Raw genomic sequence first — 17,037 nt, 5'->3', positions numbered from 1 at the left:
TGTGGATCTGTGTAATCTGAGGGAAATATGTCTCTCTAATATGGTCATACATTGGGCAGGAGGTTAGGAAGTGCAGCTCAGTTTCCACCTCATTTTGTGGGCAGTGAGCACATAGCCTGTCTTCTCTTGAGAGCCATGTCTGCCTACGGCGGCCTTTCTCAATAGCAAGGCTATGCTCACTGAGTCTGTAAATAGTCAAAGCTTTCCTTCATTTTGGGTCAGTTACAGTGGTCAGGTATTCTGCCGCTGTGTACTCTCTGTGTAGGGCCAAATAGCATTCTAGTTTGCTCTGTTTTTTTGTTAATTCTTTCCAATGTGTCAAGTAATTATCTTTTTGTTTTCTCTCTCTCGCTCTCTATCTCCCCCCCCTCTCTCTCTCTCTCGCTTTCCCCTCTCTCTCTCTCTCTCTCTCTCTCTCTCTCTCTCTCTCTCTCTCTCTCTCTCTCTCTCTCTCTCTCTCACTTTCCCCCTTCTCTCTTTCTTTCTCTCTCTTTCTCTCTTTCTCTCTCTATCTCCCCCTCTTTCTCTCTCAATCTCCCCCAATCTCTCTCTCTGTGGTAATGGTTACTGAGTGATATCATGTCTCAGCAGAGTAGGAGAGATATAATACAGATCAGTAAAGGCTATGTAGTGTCACACAGTAAGAAAACTTACTGGAATGCTGCAACCACACTGCAAATGTTTGGTGTGCGTGTGTACACACACTTGGCCTCCAGCCAACTGAACAGAGACTTTTCCACCATGGACGTCTCCTGGAACTCCTGGGGGGGAGAAACACACACACACACACACACCCTCTGTGTGGTCTCTAAGCTTGGCTGTGCTTGTTAAAGGCCCCTGCTGTCTAAGCCTCTTTAGTTCACTACGTAAACAGGACAACAAACACTCCAACACTCCCCCCGTGCCTATCACCGTTATGGGGAGTGTGTGTGTGCACATACAGTGGGGAGATCAAGTATTTGATACACTGCCGATTTTGCAGGTTTTCCTACTTACAAAGCAGGTCTGTCATTTTTTTTATCATAGGTACACTTCAACTGTGAGAGACAAAAATCCAGAAAATCACATTGTATGATTTTTAAGTAATTCATTTGCATTTTATTGCATGACATAAGTATTTGATACATCAGAAAAGCAGAACTTAATATTTGGTACAGAAACCTTTGTTTGCAATTACAGAGATCATCAGTTTCCTGTAGTTCTTGACCAGGTTTGCACACACTGCAGCAGGGATTTTGGCCCACTCCTCCATACAGACCTTCTCCAGATCCTTCAGGTTTCGGGGCTGTCGCTGGGCAATACAGACTTTCAGCTCCCTCCAAAGATTTTCTATTGTGTTCAGGTCTGGAGACTGGCTAGGCCACTCCAGGACCTTGAGATGCTTCTTACAGAGCCACTCCTTAGTTGCCCTGGCTGTGTGTTTCGGGTCGTTGCCATGCTGGAAGACCCAGCCACGACCCATCTTCAATGCTCTTACTGAGGGAAGGAGGCTGTTGGCCAAGATCTCGCGATACATGGCCCCATCCATCCTCCCCTCAATACGGTGCAGTCGTCCTGTCCCCTTTGCAGAAAAGCATCCCCAAAGAATTATGTTTTCACCTCCATGCTTCACGGTTGGGATGGTGTTCTTGGGGTTGTACTCATCCTTCTTCTTCCTCCAAACACGGCGAGTGGAGTTTAGACCAAAAAGCTCTATTTTTGTCTCATCAGACCACATGACCTTCTCCCATTCCTTCTCTGGATCATCCAGATGGTCATTGGCAAACTTCAGACGGGCCTGGACATGCGCTGGCTTGAGCAGGGGGGCCTTACGTGTGCTGCAGGATTTTAATCCATGACGACGTAGTGTGTTACTAATGGTTTTCTTTGAGACTGTGGTCCCAGCTCTCTTCAGGTCATTGACCAGGTCCTGCCATGTAGTTCTGGGCTGATCCCTCACCTTCCTCATGACCATTGATACCTCACGAGGTGAGATCTTGCATGTAGCCCCAGACTGAGGGTGATTGACCGTCATCTTGAACTTCTTCCATTTTCTAATAATTGCGCCAACAGTTGTTGCCTTCTCACCAAGCTGCTTGCCTATTGTCCTGTAGCCCATCCCAGCCTTGTGCAGGTCTACAATTTTATCTCTGATGTCCTTACACAGCTCTCTGGTCTTGGCCATTGTGGAGAGGTTGGAGTCTGTTTGATTGAGTGTGTGGATAGGTGTCTTTTATACAGGTAACGAGTTCAAACAGGTGCAGTTAATACAGGTAATGAGTGGAGAACAGGAGGGCTTCTTAAAGAGCCGGAATTCTTACTGGTTGGTAGGTGATCAAATACCTATGTCATGCAATAAAATGCAAATTATTACTTAAAAATCATACAATGTGATTTTCTGGATTTTTGTTTTAGATTCACTGTTGAAGTGTACCTATGATAAAAATTACAGACCTTTACATGCTTTGTGAGTAGGAAACACTGCCGATTTTGCAGGTTATCAAATACTTGTTCTCCCCACTGTATACTGTACCAGTATGAGTATGTTCTATGTCGATAGGGGACTCACGGCAGGGTGTGTGTCTAGCCAGGCAAGGCATTAACGTGTGTGTGTGTGTGTGTGTGTGTGTGTCAGGTTTGACTCGGAGCAGAACCTGTCTCAGGAGGAGGTCCAGAGGGAGAAGAATCTTAGAGAGAAGCTGAGCAGAGAGAAGGACATGCTGACTGGAGAAGTGTTCAGCCTGCGACAGCAACTGGAGGTAGTGTACAAACACCAACACTACTGGCCTACCACATCTGTGTGTGTGTGTGTGTGCCAAAAATGGGTTAAAATAGTATTTGTAATCTTTCAAGTACTTTGAGTGTTTGAGTCTTCCCGGAGTGTCAGGTGGCTGGGGTTGGCCTTTCCATTGGCTCCATGGCAAGCTCAATCAAGCACAGCTATTTGAATGAAAACAAATCATTTTTGAATATGTGTGTATCCCCCTATAGGACCTGGAGATATGTGTCTTAGGGTGTTTTCACATATCTTTTAAAATAACCCATCTCAGTCCTCTTTAAAGTCAACTCTGGGGTAAAATAACTCAGTTCCCTTGTGTTATCGGACAACTTGATACCAACTTAACTTTTGGAAGCTAATCTTTGTTAACAGATGAGACCTAATAATTGTAATCAGAAGATACTAACAACACGTAAATATTATTGGTAACAGAATACATAGCAGAATAATAACTGCAGATTAAATAATGCTATAATTATGCCAGGGGAAACGGTGTTGCAGTCGTCTAGTGTAAGGGTTTATGCCAGGGGAAATGGTGTTGCAGTATTCTAGTGTGAGGGTTTTTGGCAGGGGAAACGGTGTTGCAGTCGTCTAGTGTAAGGGTTTATGCCAGGGGAAATGGTTTGCAGTATTCTAGTGTGAGGGTTTTTGGCAGGGGAAACGGTGTTGCAGTAGTCTAGTGTAAGGGTTTATGCCAGGGGAAAACGGTGTTGCAGTCGTCTAGTGTAAGGGTTTATGCCAGGGGAAACGGTGTTGCAGTAGTCTAGTGTAAGGGTTTATGCCAGGGGAAACGGTGTTGCAGTAGTCTAGTGTGAGGGTTTATGCCAGGGGAAACAGTGTTGCAGTAGTCTAGTGTGAGGGTTTTTGGCAGGGGAAACGGTGTTGCAGTAGTCTAGTGTGAGGGTTTATGCCAGGGGAAACGGTGTTGCAGTAGTCTAGTGTGAGGGTTTATGCCAGGGAAACAGTGTTGCAGTAGTCTAGTGTGAGGGTTTATGCCAGGGGAAACGGTGTTGCAGTCATCTAGTGTGAGGGTTTATGCCAGGGGAAACGGTGTTGCAGTAGTCTAGTGTGAGGGTTTATGCCAGGGGAAACGGTGTTGCAGTAGTCTAGTGTGAGGGTTTATGCCAGGGAAACGGTGTTGCAGTAGTCTAGTGTGAGGGTTTATGCCAGGGAAATGGTGTTGCAGTAGTCTAGTGTGAGGGTTTATGCCAGGGGAAATGGTGTTGCAGTAGTCTAGTGTGAGGGTTTATGCCAGGGGAAACGGTGTTGCAGTAGTCTAGTGTGAGGGATTTTGGCAGGGGAAACGGTGTTGCAGTAGTCTAGTGTGAGGGATTTTGGCAGGGGAAACGGTGTTGCAGTAGTCTAGTGGGAGGGTTTATGCCAGTGGAAACGGTGTTACAGTATTCTAGTGTGAGGGTTTTTGGCAGGGGAAACGGTGTTGCAGTAGTCTAGTGTGTGGCGTGGGAATAACGACAAGCGAACCTGGGGACCTTTGGTTTCACATTGCCCTACAACCGGAACCGGACCTCTCCAGATGATCTGTTGGCTTCAGGAGTTCTTTTGAGGGGTCTGAGTTCCTTTGAAGTGTTCACACTGCACACAAAATTAAGTGAACCGCACCGACTTCACAATAATTGTATGAAAACACCCGTAATGTGTGTCTCCTCTCTCCCTATAGGACAAGGACCTGGAGATGTGTGTTTTAATGTGTATCTCCTCTTTCCCTATAGGACAAGGACCTGGAGATGTGTGTTTTAATGTGTATCTCCTCTCTCCCTATAGGACAAGGACCTGGAGATGTGTGTTTTAATGTGTATCTCCTCTTTCTCTATAGGACAAGGACCTGGAGATGTGTGTTTTAATGTGTATCTCCTCTCTCCCTATAGGATAAGGACCTGGAGATGTGTGTTTTAATGTGTATCTCCTCTTTCCCTATAGGACAAGGACCTGGAGATGTGTGTTTTAATGTGTATCTCCTCTTTCCCTATAGGATAAGGACCTGGAGATGTGTGTTTTAATGTGTATCTCCTCTTTCCCTATAGGACAAGGACCTGGAGATGTGTGTTTTAATGTGTATCTCCTCTCTCCCTATAGGATAAGGACCTGGAGATGTGTGTTTTAATGTGTATCTCCTCTTTCCCTATAGGACAAGGACCTGGAGATGTGTGTTTTAATGTGTATCTCCTCTCTCCCTATAGGACAAGGACCTGGAGATGTGTGTTTTAATGTGTATCTCCTCTCTCCCTATAGGATAAGGACCTGGAGATGTGTGTTTTAATGTGTATCTCCTCTCTCCCTATAGGATAAGGACCTGGAGATGTGTGTTTTAATGTGTATCTCCTCTCTCCCTATAGGATAAGGACCTGGAGATGTGTGTTTTAATGTGTATCTCCTCTTTCCCTATAGGACAAGGACCTGGAGATGTGTGTTTTAATGTGTATCTCCTCTCTCCCTATAGGACAAGGACCTGGAGATGTGTGTTTTAATGTGTATCTCCTCTCTCCCTATAGGATAAGGACCTGGAGATGTGTGTTTTAATGTGTATCTCCTCTCTCCCTATAGGACAAGGATCTGGAGATGTGTGTTTTAATGTGTATCTCCTCTCTCCCTATAGGATAAGGACCTGGAGATGTGTGTTTTAATGTGTATCTCCTCTCTCCCTATAGGACAAGGATCTGGAGATGTGTGTTTTAATGTGTGTCTCCTCTTTTCCTATAGGACAAGGACCTGGAGATGTGTGTTTTAATGTGTATCTCCTCTCTCCCTATAGGGCAAGGACCTGGAGATGTGTGCACAGAACGTGAAGTTAGAACAGCTGGAGGCGGAGCTGCTGGACCTGTCGTCCCAGGAGACCAAGGACGAGGCATCACTGTCCAAGGTGAAGAAGACGATGCGTGACCTGGAGGCCAAGGTCAAAGACCAGGAAGAGGAGCTGGATGAACAGGCCGGAACTATACAGATGCTGGAGCAGGTATAGAGTTAGAGACACACACAGAGACACACGCTTGTATATACACATGCAGACGTGCGCACACGGAGACTCACACTTGAACGCACATTCATACACACACACTCCATTGAGGATGACACTCATACTTTGTCTTTGTGTTGTGCAGGCTAAGCTGCGTCTGGAGATGGAGACAGAGAGACTGCGCCAGACACACTCCAAGGAGATTGAGAGTAAAGACGAGGAGGTGGAGGAGATCAGACAGTCCTGCAGTAAGAAGGTACAGCACACACCGGAAACTTTACATGACTCTGAAGGCAAATGATTAGTTGTGACAATGTGTGACTATAATAGCCACATAGCTGGTTTCGTCTCCAAAGCACAAACATAGACGATGACTCAGTTTTATTCTGTAAACATGTCTCTTTCAGTTGGATCACATTATAGTGTGTCCCTGTGTTTTCAGCTGAAGCAGATAGAAGTCCAGCTGGAGGAGGAGTTTAATGACAAACAGAAGGTCCTCCGTGAGAGGAGAGAACTGGAGACCAAGCTGCTGTCTGCCCAGGACCAGGTACTGTCAGACACCCCACTACCAGTCCACCTTGGACAGTCTTTACCCAGACTAGTTATATGTCCAGTGGCTGTCAACTCTTCTACTGGATAGTTACAGATTATGCAGGCTTTTGTTGGTACTGTGATTCGTGTGTGGTGTAATATGTTGAGCGGGTCGTAATCTGGTTGTCTTTGCTGCTGTCCCCAGGTGAACCCCAGAGACGTGGAGACAGAGAAGAGGCTGAGGAAGGATCTGAAGCGCACCAAGGCCCTGCTGGCTGACGCCCAGATCATGCTGGACCACATGAAGAACAACGCCCCCAGCAAGAGAGAGATCGCCCAGCTCAAAAACCAGGTAGGTTGTACCCCTAGCACACTTGTCCAGTTCCTACACCTGCGTGACACACCACAGAGATACTGGGAAAGTCCAGAAACAGAATAAAATGTCTATAGAATTTGGACCTCTCTCTCCCACTGTCTCAGCTGGAGGAGTCAGAGTTCACCTGTGCGGCAGCAGTGAAGGCCCGTAAGTCTATGGAGGTGGAGATTGAGGACTTGCATGTGCAGATGGACGACATCTCCAAAGCCAAACAGGCTGTGAGTACAGTACACCATTCCTTCCTACCTCTAACCTTTTCCATACACCATGAACTCTAACCTATTCCATACATCATGACCTCTAACCTATTCCATACATCATGACCTCTAACCTATTCCATACATCATGACCTCTAACCTATTCCATACATCATGACCTCTAACCTATTCAATAAACTATGACCTCTAACCTATTCCATACATCATGACCTCTAACCTATTCCATACACCATGACCTCTAACCTATTCCATACACCATGACCTCTAACCTATTCCATACACCATGACCTCTAACCTATTCCATACATCATGACCTCTAACCTATTCAATAAACCATGACCTCTAACCTATTCCATACACCATGACCTCTAACCTATTCAATAAACCATGACCTCTAACCTATTCCATACACCATGGCCTCTAACCTATTCCATACACCATGACCTCTAACCTATTCCATACACCATGACCTCTAACCTATTCCATACACCATGACCTCTAACCTATTCCATACACCATGACCTCTAACCTATTCCATACACCATGACCTCTAACCTATTCCATACACCATGACCTCTAACCTATTCAATAAACCATGACCTCTAACCTATTCCATACATCATGACCTCTAACCTATTCAATAAACCATGACCTCTAACCTATTCCATACATCATGACCTCTAACCTATTCAATAAACCATGACCTCTAACCTATTCCATACACCATGACCTCTAACCTATTCAATAAACTATGACCTCTAACCTATTCCATACATCATGACCTCTAACCTATTCAATAAACCATGACCTCTAACCTATTCCATACATCATGACCTCTAACCTATTCCATACACCATGACCTCTAACCTATTCAATAAACCATGACCTCTAACCTATTCCATACACCATGACCTCTAACCTAGGGCAGTGCTTTTACTCACCACCATGTATGTTCATCTGTGAAAGCATTTAGAATGGCAGGTGTGCTCCTAAGGACAGCAAGTGGGAGGGTTTTCAGAGGTTGAATGAAATGTATTCCGAGCGTGCAAGGTGTTGGGGGGAGGGGTGAGGAGGCGGGGAGAAGGGGGCTATGGGATTATTTAAGATACTCTTCGAAGAGGTAGGGTCTCAGATGTTTTCGGAAGATGGGCAGGGACTCTTCTGTCCTAAGCTATTTCCACCATTGGGGTGCCAGGACAGAGAAGAGCTTGGACTGGGCTGAGCGGGAGCTGCCCTCCCATAGGGAACTTGGGAAGGTTGAACAACGGGCGGGCTGCAGCGTTCTGGATAAGTTGCAGGGGTTTGATGGCACAAGTGGGGAGCCCAGCCAACAGTGAGTTGTAGTAGTCCAGACGGGAGAGGACAAGTGCCTGGATTAGGACCTGCACCTCTTCATGTTTGAGGTAGAGTCGTACTCTACGGATGTTGGGGAGCATGAATCTGCAGGAGCGAGTCACTGCTGTGATGTTTGCAGAGAACGACAGGGTGTTGTCCAGGGTCACGCCAAGGTCCTTTGCACTCTGGGAGGGGGACACCGTGGAGCTGTCAACCGTAATGGAAAGGTCTTTTAGCAGGCAGACCTTCCCTGGGTGTCAGAAGGGGGGAAAGAGAAAAGTAGTTGAGTGTCATCTACATAGCACTGATAAGCGAGACCATGTGAGTATATGACGGAGCTGAGTGACATTGGGCCCGATACCAACGTGCCTTTCCTACGCACACCTTTTTTACACACTTCTCACATCTTCCTACACACCTTTTTCAACAAAGACGCCGGTGTGCTCCTAAGGACACTAGGACAATACCTTTAGATCTGGAGCTCTGCCAAAGTCATCAATTAGATGCACAAGGCAGCTCTAAAGGACAAAGAAACACTTGAGTAGAAGACAAAATGTCAACACATTTCAAGAACTCTATCACCGTGAACTACCTTTTAATCAGGACAACACCATCTGTGTGGGCTCTAAGGGGAGTCATGGCAACAACCCAACAGCCATCTCTGTTTCCTCTCTTTCTTCTTTTCTCCTTCTCTTACCTCTCTCTTTTCTCCTTCTCTTACCTCTCTCCTTCTCTTACCTCTCTCTTTTCTCCTTCTCTTACCTCTCCTCCTCTCTTCCTTCTCTACTCTTCTCCTTCTCTACCCCTCTCCTTCTCTTACCCTCTCATTCTCTTTCTCCTTTTTCTTTTCTCCTTCTCTTACCTCTCTCCTCTTTTCTCCTTCTCTACCTCTCTCCTTATTTTTTTCTCCTTCTCTTACCTCTTCTCATTTCTCCTTCTCTTACCTCTTCTCGTTTCTCCTTCTCTTACCTCTTCTCGTTTCTCCTTCTCTTACCTCTTCTCGTTTCTCCTTCTCTTACCTCTTCTCATTTCTCCTTCTCTTACCTCTTCTCGTTTCTCCTTCTCTTACCTCTTCTCGTTTCTCCTTCTCTTACCTCTCTCCTTATTTTTTTCCTCTCCCCTGAGTTCTCATCCTCCTCTCCTTTTTCACCTTCCTCCCTCTCTCTCTCTCTCCCTCCTCATCCTCACCTTTCTCTTGATGTGACATCCACCTCTCTCGGCGGTGAGACTGGCATTATGATGGAATGTTTCCGTGAACATTTCTAATTTGAACAAGACGTATCACCTTGAAATGCATTACAGTTTAATACAGCTGCCATTGGGTGAATATTGTCTCGGCAGCGAGATGGAATGGTAATTGGGTTCACACCGCAGCAGGTCCGGAACAATAGAAACTGGGTGAGGTGGATGGAGAAATGGATGTATAGATGTTTCATCAGTCTAAGTGGACATTTTCTTAACATGATTGTCAATGGTTTATTTTATTATTTTAATTATGGCATTGAAGTACAGAAGGAACAAACAAGTCTATATTGGGGTTGATGTTTACTTAACCTGTGCATTTTTGGGGGAAATGAGGGCATTTATTTGGTTTAACATAGGAAACAAACATTGAATGGGTATCTCCTTATTAAAATAGCAACCATGTCATTAATACCAGTATGAAATCTTGCAATTCCTTTCCAAGGAATTCTGTTGGTTCTATTTTGGTGAAATTCATCAGATGTGGTCCATTATCCATTCCCCCGGTCTGTTTTTCCCTCTATGTGAATAAGATGGATGTCACTGTGCCAGCGTGCTTTACAAGTCCTCTCATCTCTCAGCTATGTACTAATGGATTCATTATCCTTTTCTGATATCCACATTATTCATCATTTATTAATACATCCCCTGACTGTCTCCAGCCCCTCTCATCTCCCTGCTGCCCCCCTCTGCATTGTTGAAGTAATTATAGAAATGGGATTACGCCTCTGACGTTTCCACAGAAGTCAGTTAGGAACACCCTGCTAGCATTAGGCATTAGTCGCTAACCTTTTCCATTCGGCCATCAGATTTACCACCAATGCTCCTTATAGGACACATCACTGCATTCTATACTTACGCTGAGAGGAAGGCAACCAACGCTTTAGTTTCTAGACTATCATTTTGAAAATGTATGTTGAAAACATTTTTGGGAGATGTGATGGATCATTGGGGACCATTCAATATTTCCTTTCTTTTGTTGTTCAGTGAAATCATCCCATGTGAAGAGTCAACTCATTTAAAGTTGAATTTGTAACAAAACATTTTTTTTACATTCTATTGGAAGGGTTTAATCGTTTGCAATTATGTCTACTTACAAGGTAAAATGTTTGTTTCTGTCTCCATATGATATGGTAAATATATTTATAAAACCCTCTTTTAAAAAAAATCTTTATTTAACTAGGCAAGTCAGTTAATAAGAACAAAATCTTATTTTCAATGACGGCCTAGGAACAGTGGGTTAACTGCCTTGTTCAGGGGCAGAACAACAGATTTTTACCTTGTCAGCTCAGGGATTTGATCTTGCAACCTTTCAGTTAATAGTCCAACGCTCTAACCACAAGGCTACCTGCCACCTCACTAGGCTACCTACCGCCTCTTAGGCCTCACTCCCCCCTATCTGAGATATCTACTGTTGCCCTCATCATCCACATACAACACCCGTTCTGCCAGTCACGTTTCTGTTAAAGGTCCCCAAAGCACACACATCCCTGGGTCGCTCGTCTTTTCAGTTCGCTGCAGCTAGCGGCTGGAACGAGCTGCAACAAACACTCAAACTGGACAGTTTTATCTCAATCTCTTCATTCAAAGACTCAATCATGGACACTCCTACTGACAGTTGTGGCTGCTTCACGTGTTGTATTGTTGTCTCTACCTTCTTGCCCTTTGTGCTGTTGTCTGTTCCCAATAATGTTTGTACCATGTTGTGTTGCTACCATGTTGTTATGTTGTGTTGCTACTAGAGGTCGGCCGATTAATCGGAATCGGATTAATTAGGGCCGATTTCAAGTTTTCATAACAATTGGAAATCGGTATTTTTGGACACAGATTTCCATTGAATTTTTTTTATATAGCTTCATTTAACTAGGCAACTCAGTTAAGAACACATTCTCATTTTCAATAGGACTAGGAACGGTGGGTTAACTGCCTTTTTCAGGGGCAGAACAACCGTACGGTTAACTTGTCCAACGCTCTAACCACAGAACTTCCGGCGCCGACAGAGATGGCCGCCTCGCTTCGCGTTCCTAGGAAACTATGCAGTTTTTAGTTTTTTTACGTGTTATTTCTTACACTAGTACCCCAGGTCATCTTAGGTTTCATTACATACAGCCGAGAAGAACTACTGAATATAAGATCAGCGTCAACTCACCATCAGTACGACCAAGAATATGTTTTTCGCGATGCGGATCCTGTGTTCTGCCTTACAACCAGTGTAACGGAGTGGATTACATGCAGCGACCCAAAAAAACGACTCAGAAAAAGAGGGAAATGAAGCGGTCTTCTGGTCAGACTCCGGAGACGGGCACATCGTGCACCACTTCCTAGCATTCTTCTCGCCAATGTCCAGTCTCTTGACAACAAGGTTGATGAAATCCGAGCCAGGGTAGCATTCCAGAGGGACATCAGAGACTGCAACGTTCTCTGCTTCACGGAAACATGGCTAACCGGAGAGACGCTATCCGAAGCGGTGCAGCCAGCGGGTTTCTCCACGCATTGCGCCGACAGAAACAAACATCTTTCTGGTAAGAAGAGGGGCGGGGGTGTATGCCTTATGACTAACGTGACATGGTGTGATGAAAGAAACATACAGGAACTCAAATCCTTCTGTTCACCTGATTTAGAATTCCTCACAATCAAATGTAGACCGCATTATCTACCAAGAGAATTTTCTTCGATTATAATCACAGCCGTATATATCCCCCCCCAAGCAGACACATCGATGGCTCTGAACGAATTTTATTTAACTCTCTGCAAACTGGAAACGATTTATCCGGAGGCTGCATTCATTGTAGCTGGGGATTTTAACAAGGCTAATCTGAAAACAAGACTCCCTAAATTTTATCAGCATATCGATTGCTCAACCAGGGGTGGAAAGACCCTGGATCATTGTTACTCTAACTTCCGCGACGCATATAAGGCCCTGCCCCGCCCCCCTTTCGGAAAAACCACGACTCCATTTTGTTGATCCCTGCCTACAGACAGAAACTAAAACAAGAAGCTCCCACGCTGAGGTCTGTCCAACGCTGGTCCGACCAAGCTGACTCCACACTCCAAGACTGCTTCCATCACGTGGACTGGGAGATGTTTCGTATTGCGTCAGACAACAACATTGACGAATACGCTGATTCGGTGTGCGAGTTCATTAGAACGTGCGTTGAAGATGTCGTTCCCATAGCAACGATTAAAACATTCCCTAACCAGAAACCTTGGATTGATGGCAGCATTAGTGTGAAACTGAAGGCAATCAGGGCAAGGTGTCTGGTAACATGACTGAATACAAACAGTGCAGCTATTCCCTCCGCAAGGCTATCAAACAAGCTAAGCGCCAGTACAGAGACAAAGTAGAATCTCAATTCAACGGCTCAGACACAAGAGGTATGTGGCAGGGTCTACAGTCAATCACGGACTACAGGAAGAAACCCAGCCCAGTCACGGACCAGGATGTCTTGCTCCCAGGCAGACTAAATAACTTTTTTTCCCGCTTTGAGGACAATACAGTGCCACTGACACGGCCTGCAACGAAAACATGCGGTCTCTCCTTCACTGCAGCCGAAGTGAGTAAGACATTTAAACGTGTTAACCCTCGCAAGGCTGCAGGCCCAGACGGCATCCCCAGCTGCGCCCTCAGAGCATGCGCAGACCAGCTGGCCGGTGTGTTTACGGACATATTCAATCAATCCCTATACCAGTCTGCTGTTCCCACATGCTTCAAGAGGGCCACCATTGTTCCTGTTCCCAAGAAAGCTAAGGTAACTGAGCTAAACGACTACCGCCCCGTAGCACTCACATCCGTCATCATGAAGTGCTTTGAGAGACTAGTCAAGGACCATATCACCTCCACCCTACCTGACACCCTAGACCCACTCCAATTTGCTTACTGCCCAAATAGGTCCACAGATGATGCAATCTCAACCACACTGCACACTGCCCTAACCCATCTGGACAAGAGGAATACCTATGTGAGAATGCTGTTCATCGACTACAGCTCGGCATTCAACACCATAGTACCCTCCAAGCTCGTCATCAAGCTCGAGACCCTGGGTCTCGACCCCGCCCTGTGCAACTGGGTTCTGGACTTCCTGACGGGCCGCCCCCAGGTGGTGAGGGTAGGCAACAACATCTCCTCCCCGCTGATCCTCAACACTGGGGCCCCACAAGGGTGCGTTCTGAGCCCTCTCCTGTACTCCCTGTTCACCCACGACTGCGTGGCCATGCACGCCTCCAACTCAATCATCAAGTTTGCGGACGACACAACAGTGGTAGGCTTGATTACCAACAACGACGAGACGGCCTACAGGGAGGAGGTGAGGGCCCTCGGAGTGTGGTGTCAGGAAAATAACCTCACACTCAACGTCAACAAAACTAAGGAGATGATTGTGGACTTCAGGAAACAGCAGAGGGAACACCCCCCATCCACATCGATGGAACAGTAGTGGAGAGGGTAGCAAGTTTTAAGTTCCTCGGCATACACATCACAGACAAACTGAATTGGTCCACTCACACAGACAGCATCGTGAGGAAGGCGCAGCAGCGCCTCTTCAACCTCAGGAGGCTGAAGAAATTCGGCTTGTCACCAAAAGCACTCACAAACTTCTACAGATGCACAATCGAGAGCATCCTGGCGGGCTGTATCACCGCCTGGTATGGCAACTGCACCGCCCTCAACCGTAAGGCTCTCCAGAGGGTAGTGAGGTCTGCACAACGCATCACCGGGGCAAACTACCTGCCCTCCAGGACACCTACACCACCCGATGCTACAGGAAGGCCATAAAGATCATCAAGGACATCAACCACCCGAGCCACTGCCTGTTCACCCCGCTGTCATCCAGAAGGAGAGGTCAGTACAGGTGCATCAAAGCTGGGACCGAGAGACTGAAAAACAGCTTCTATCTCAAGGCCATCAGACTGTTAAACAGCCACCACTAACATTGAGTGGCTACTGCCAACACACTGTCAATGACACTGACTCTACTCCAGCCACTTTAATAATGGGAATTGATGGGAAATGATGTAAATATATCACTAGCCACTTTAAACAATGCTACCTTATATAATGTTACTTACCCTACATTATTCATCTCATATGCATACGTAGATACTGTACTCTATATCATCGACTGCATCCTTATGTAATACATGTATCACTAGCCACTTTAACTATGCCACTTGGTTTACATACTCATCTCATATGTATATACTGTACTCGATATCATCTACTGTATCTTGCCTATGCTGCTCTGTACCATCACTCATTCATATATCCTTATGTACATATTCTTTATCCCCTTACACTGTGTATAAGACAGTAGTTTTTTTGGAATTGTTAGTTAGATTACTTGTTCGTTATTACTGCATTGTCGGAACTAGAAGCACAAGCATTTCGCTACACTCGCATTAACATCTGCTAACCATGTGTATGTGACAAATAAAATTTGATTTGATTTGATTTTGCACTCCACGAGTAGCCTGCCTGTTACGCCAATGCAGTAGAAGCCAATGCAGTAGAAGCCAATGTAAATGGCTAGCTAGCATTAAACTTATCTTATAAAAAACAATCAATCATAATCACTAGTTATAACTACTAATCCAGTTTAGCAGGCAATATTAACCCAGTGAAATTGTGTCATTTCTCTTGTGTTCATTGCACGCAGATTCAGGGTATATGCAACAGTTTGGGCTGCCTGGCTCATTGCAAACTAATTTGCCATCATTTTACGTAATTATGACATAACATTGAAGGTTGTGCAATGTAACAAGAATATTTAGATTTAGGGATGCCACCCGGTAGATAAAATACCGAACGGTTCCATATTTCACTGAAATAATAAACGTTTTGTTTTCGAAATTATAGTTTCCGGATTCGACCATATTAGGCTCGCATTTCTGTGTGTTATTATGTTATAATTAAGTCTGATTTGATAGAGCAGTCTGACTGAGCAGCAGCAGGCCCGTAATCATTCATTCAAACAGCACCTTCGTGCGTTTTGCCAGCAGCTCTTCGCAAGCACAGCGCTGTTTATGACTTCAAGCCTGTCAGCCTAATGGCTGGTGTAACCAATGTGAAATGGCTAGCTAGTTAGCTGGGTGTGCGCTAATAGCGTTTCAAACGTTACTCTCTTTTGGATTTGGAGTTGTTATTCCCCTTACGCTGCAAGGGCCGCGGCTTTTGTGGAGCGATGGGTAACGATGCTTCGAGTGTGGCTGTTGTCGATGTGTTCCTGGTTCGAGCCCAGGTAGGGGCGAGGAGAGGGACGGAAGCTATACTGTTACACTGGCAATACTATAGTGCCTATAAGAACATCCAATAGTCAAAGGTATATGAAATACAAATGGTATAGAGAGAAATATTCCTATAAATACTATATTAACTACAACCTAAAACCTCTTACCTTGGAATATTGAGGTCTCATGTTAAAAGGAACCACCAACTTTTAAATGTTCTCATGTTCTGAGCAAGGAACTTAAACGTTAGCTTTTGTACATGGCACATATTTTACATGGCACACATTTTACATGGCACATATTGCATATTGGCACATATTACTTTCTTCTCCAACACTTTGTTTTTGCATTATTTAAACCAAATTGAACATGTTTCATTATTTATTTGAGGCTAAATTTATTTTATTGATGTATTATATTAAGTTAAAATAAGTGTTAATTCAGTATTGTTGTAATTGTCATTAGTACAAATAAATAAATAAAAATCGGCCGATTTAATCGGTATCGGTTTTTGGTCCTCCTCGGTGTTGAAAAATCATAATCGGTCGACCTCTAGTTGCTACCATGCTGTGTTGTCATGTGTAACTCTTTATGTAGTGTTGTCTCTCTTGTAGTGATGTTTGTTTTGTCCTATATTTATATATTTTTAGTTTTTTTATCTTTAATCCCAGACCCCATCCCCACAGGAGGCGTTTTGCCTTTTGGTAGGCCGTCATTGTAAATAAGAGTTTGTTCTTAACTGATTTGCCTACTTAAATAATGGTTAAATAAATACAAATAATTGGCTCGGTTGATAATGACTGGGAAAAGACAGTATGTGATCCTGTGTTTGTATTAGTATTTATTAGGGATCCCCATTATTTCCTACCAAGGCAGCAGCTACTCTTCCTGGGTTCCAAACACATTGAAGCACTTACATAACATATAAAACAAAAGATAAAACAGTACATCATCTAACATTATTACTACATATATACAATACAAGATGTTTAATAGCACCATACAACAATCTCACAATGTGTGCGTATGCATGTGTCTGTACCTTTGTGTGTGTCTCTTCACAGTGCCTGTTGTTCCATAAGGTGTATTTTGACCTGTTTTTTAAATCTGATTCTACTGCTGCATCAGTTACCTGATGTGGAATAGAGTTCCATGTAGTCATGGCTCTATGTAGTAATGTGTGCCTCCCATAGTCTGTTCTGGACTTGGGGACTGTGAAGAGACCTGTTGTGGCATGTCTTGTGAGGTATGGTTGGGTGTCCATTCAGCTTGTCAACACAAAAACAAGTAGTGATGAGTCAATCTCTCTTCCACTTTGAGCCATGATAGATTGACATGCATGTCATTAATGTTAGCTCTCTGTGTACGTTTAAGGGCCAGCCGT

At 44.7% G+C, this 17,037-nt stretch overlaps 1 protein-coding gene across 10 annotated transcripts in view; it reads left to right on the top strand.

Annotated features, from left to right (window-relative positions):
• The window catches only part of LOC112239015 (unconventional myosin-XVIIIa-like), a 208,842-nt gene that overhangs the window by 165,826 nt on the left and 25,979 nt on the right, over positions 1 to 17,037 (top strand). For all 10 annotated transcript variants that reach the window (XM_042297518.1, XM_042297517.1, XM_042297516.1 and 7 more), the window contains 6 exons: positions 2,615 to 2,738; positions 5,529 to 5,729; positions 5,875 to 5,985; positions 6,172 to 6,276; positions 6,466 to 6,612; positions 6,741 to 6,854. In XM_042297518.1, the coding sequence (XP_042153452.1) occupies positions 2,615 to 2,738; positions 5,529 to 5,729; positions 5,875 to 5,985; positions 6,172 to 6,276; positions 6,466 to 6,612; positions 6,741 to 6,854 (802 nt within the window). The remainder of the gene's footprint in view (positions 1 to 2,614; positions 2,739 to 5,528; positions 5,730 to 5,874; positions 5,986 to 6,171; positions 6,277 to 6,465; positions 6,613 to 6,740; positions 6,855 to 17,037) is intronic.

The sequence above is a fragment of the Oncorhynchus tshawytscha genome, linkage group LG14 (assembly GCF_018296145.1).
Source record: "Oncorhynchus tshawytscha isolate Ot180627B linkage group LG14, Otsh_v2.0, whole genome shotgun sequence".
NCBI classification, from domain to species: domain Eukaryota; kingdom Metazoa; phylum Chordata; class Actinopteri; order Salmoniformes; family Salmonidae; genus Oncorhynchus; species Oncorhynchus tshawytscha.
This window is presented reverse-complemented; position numbering and strand designations above follow the sequence as displayed.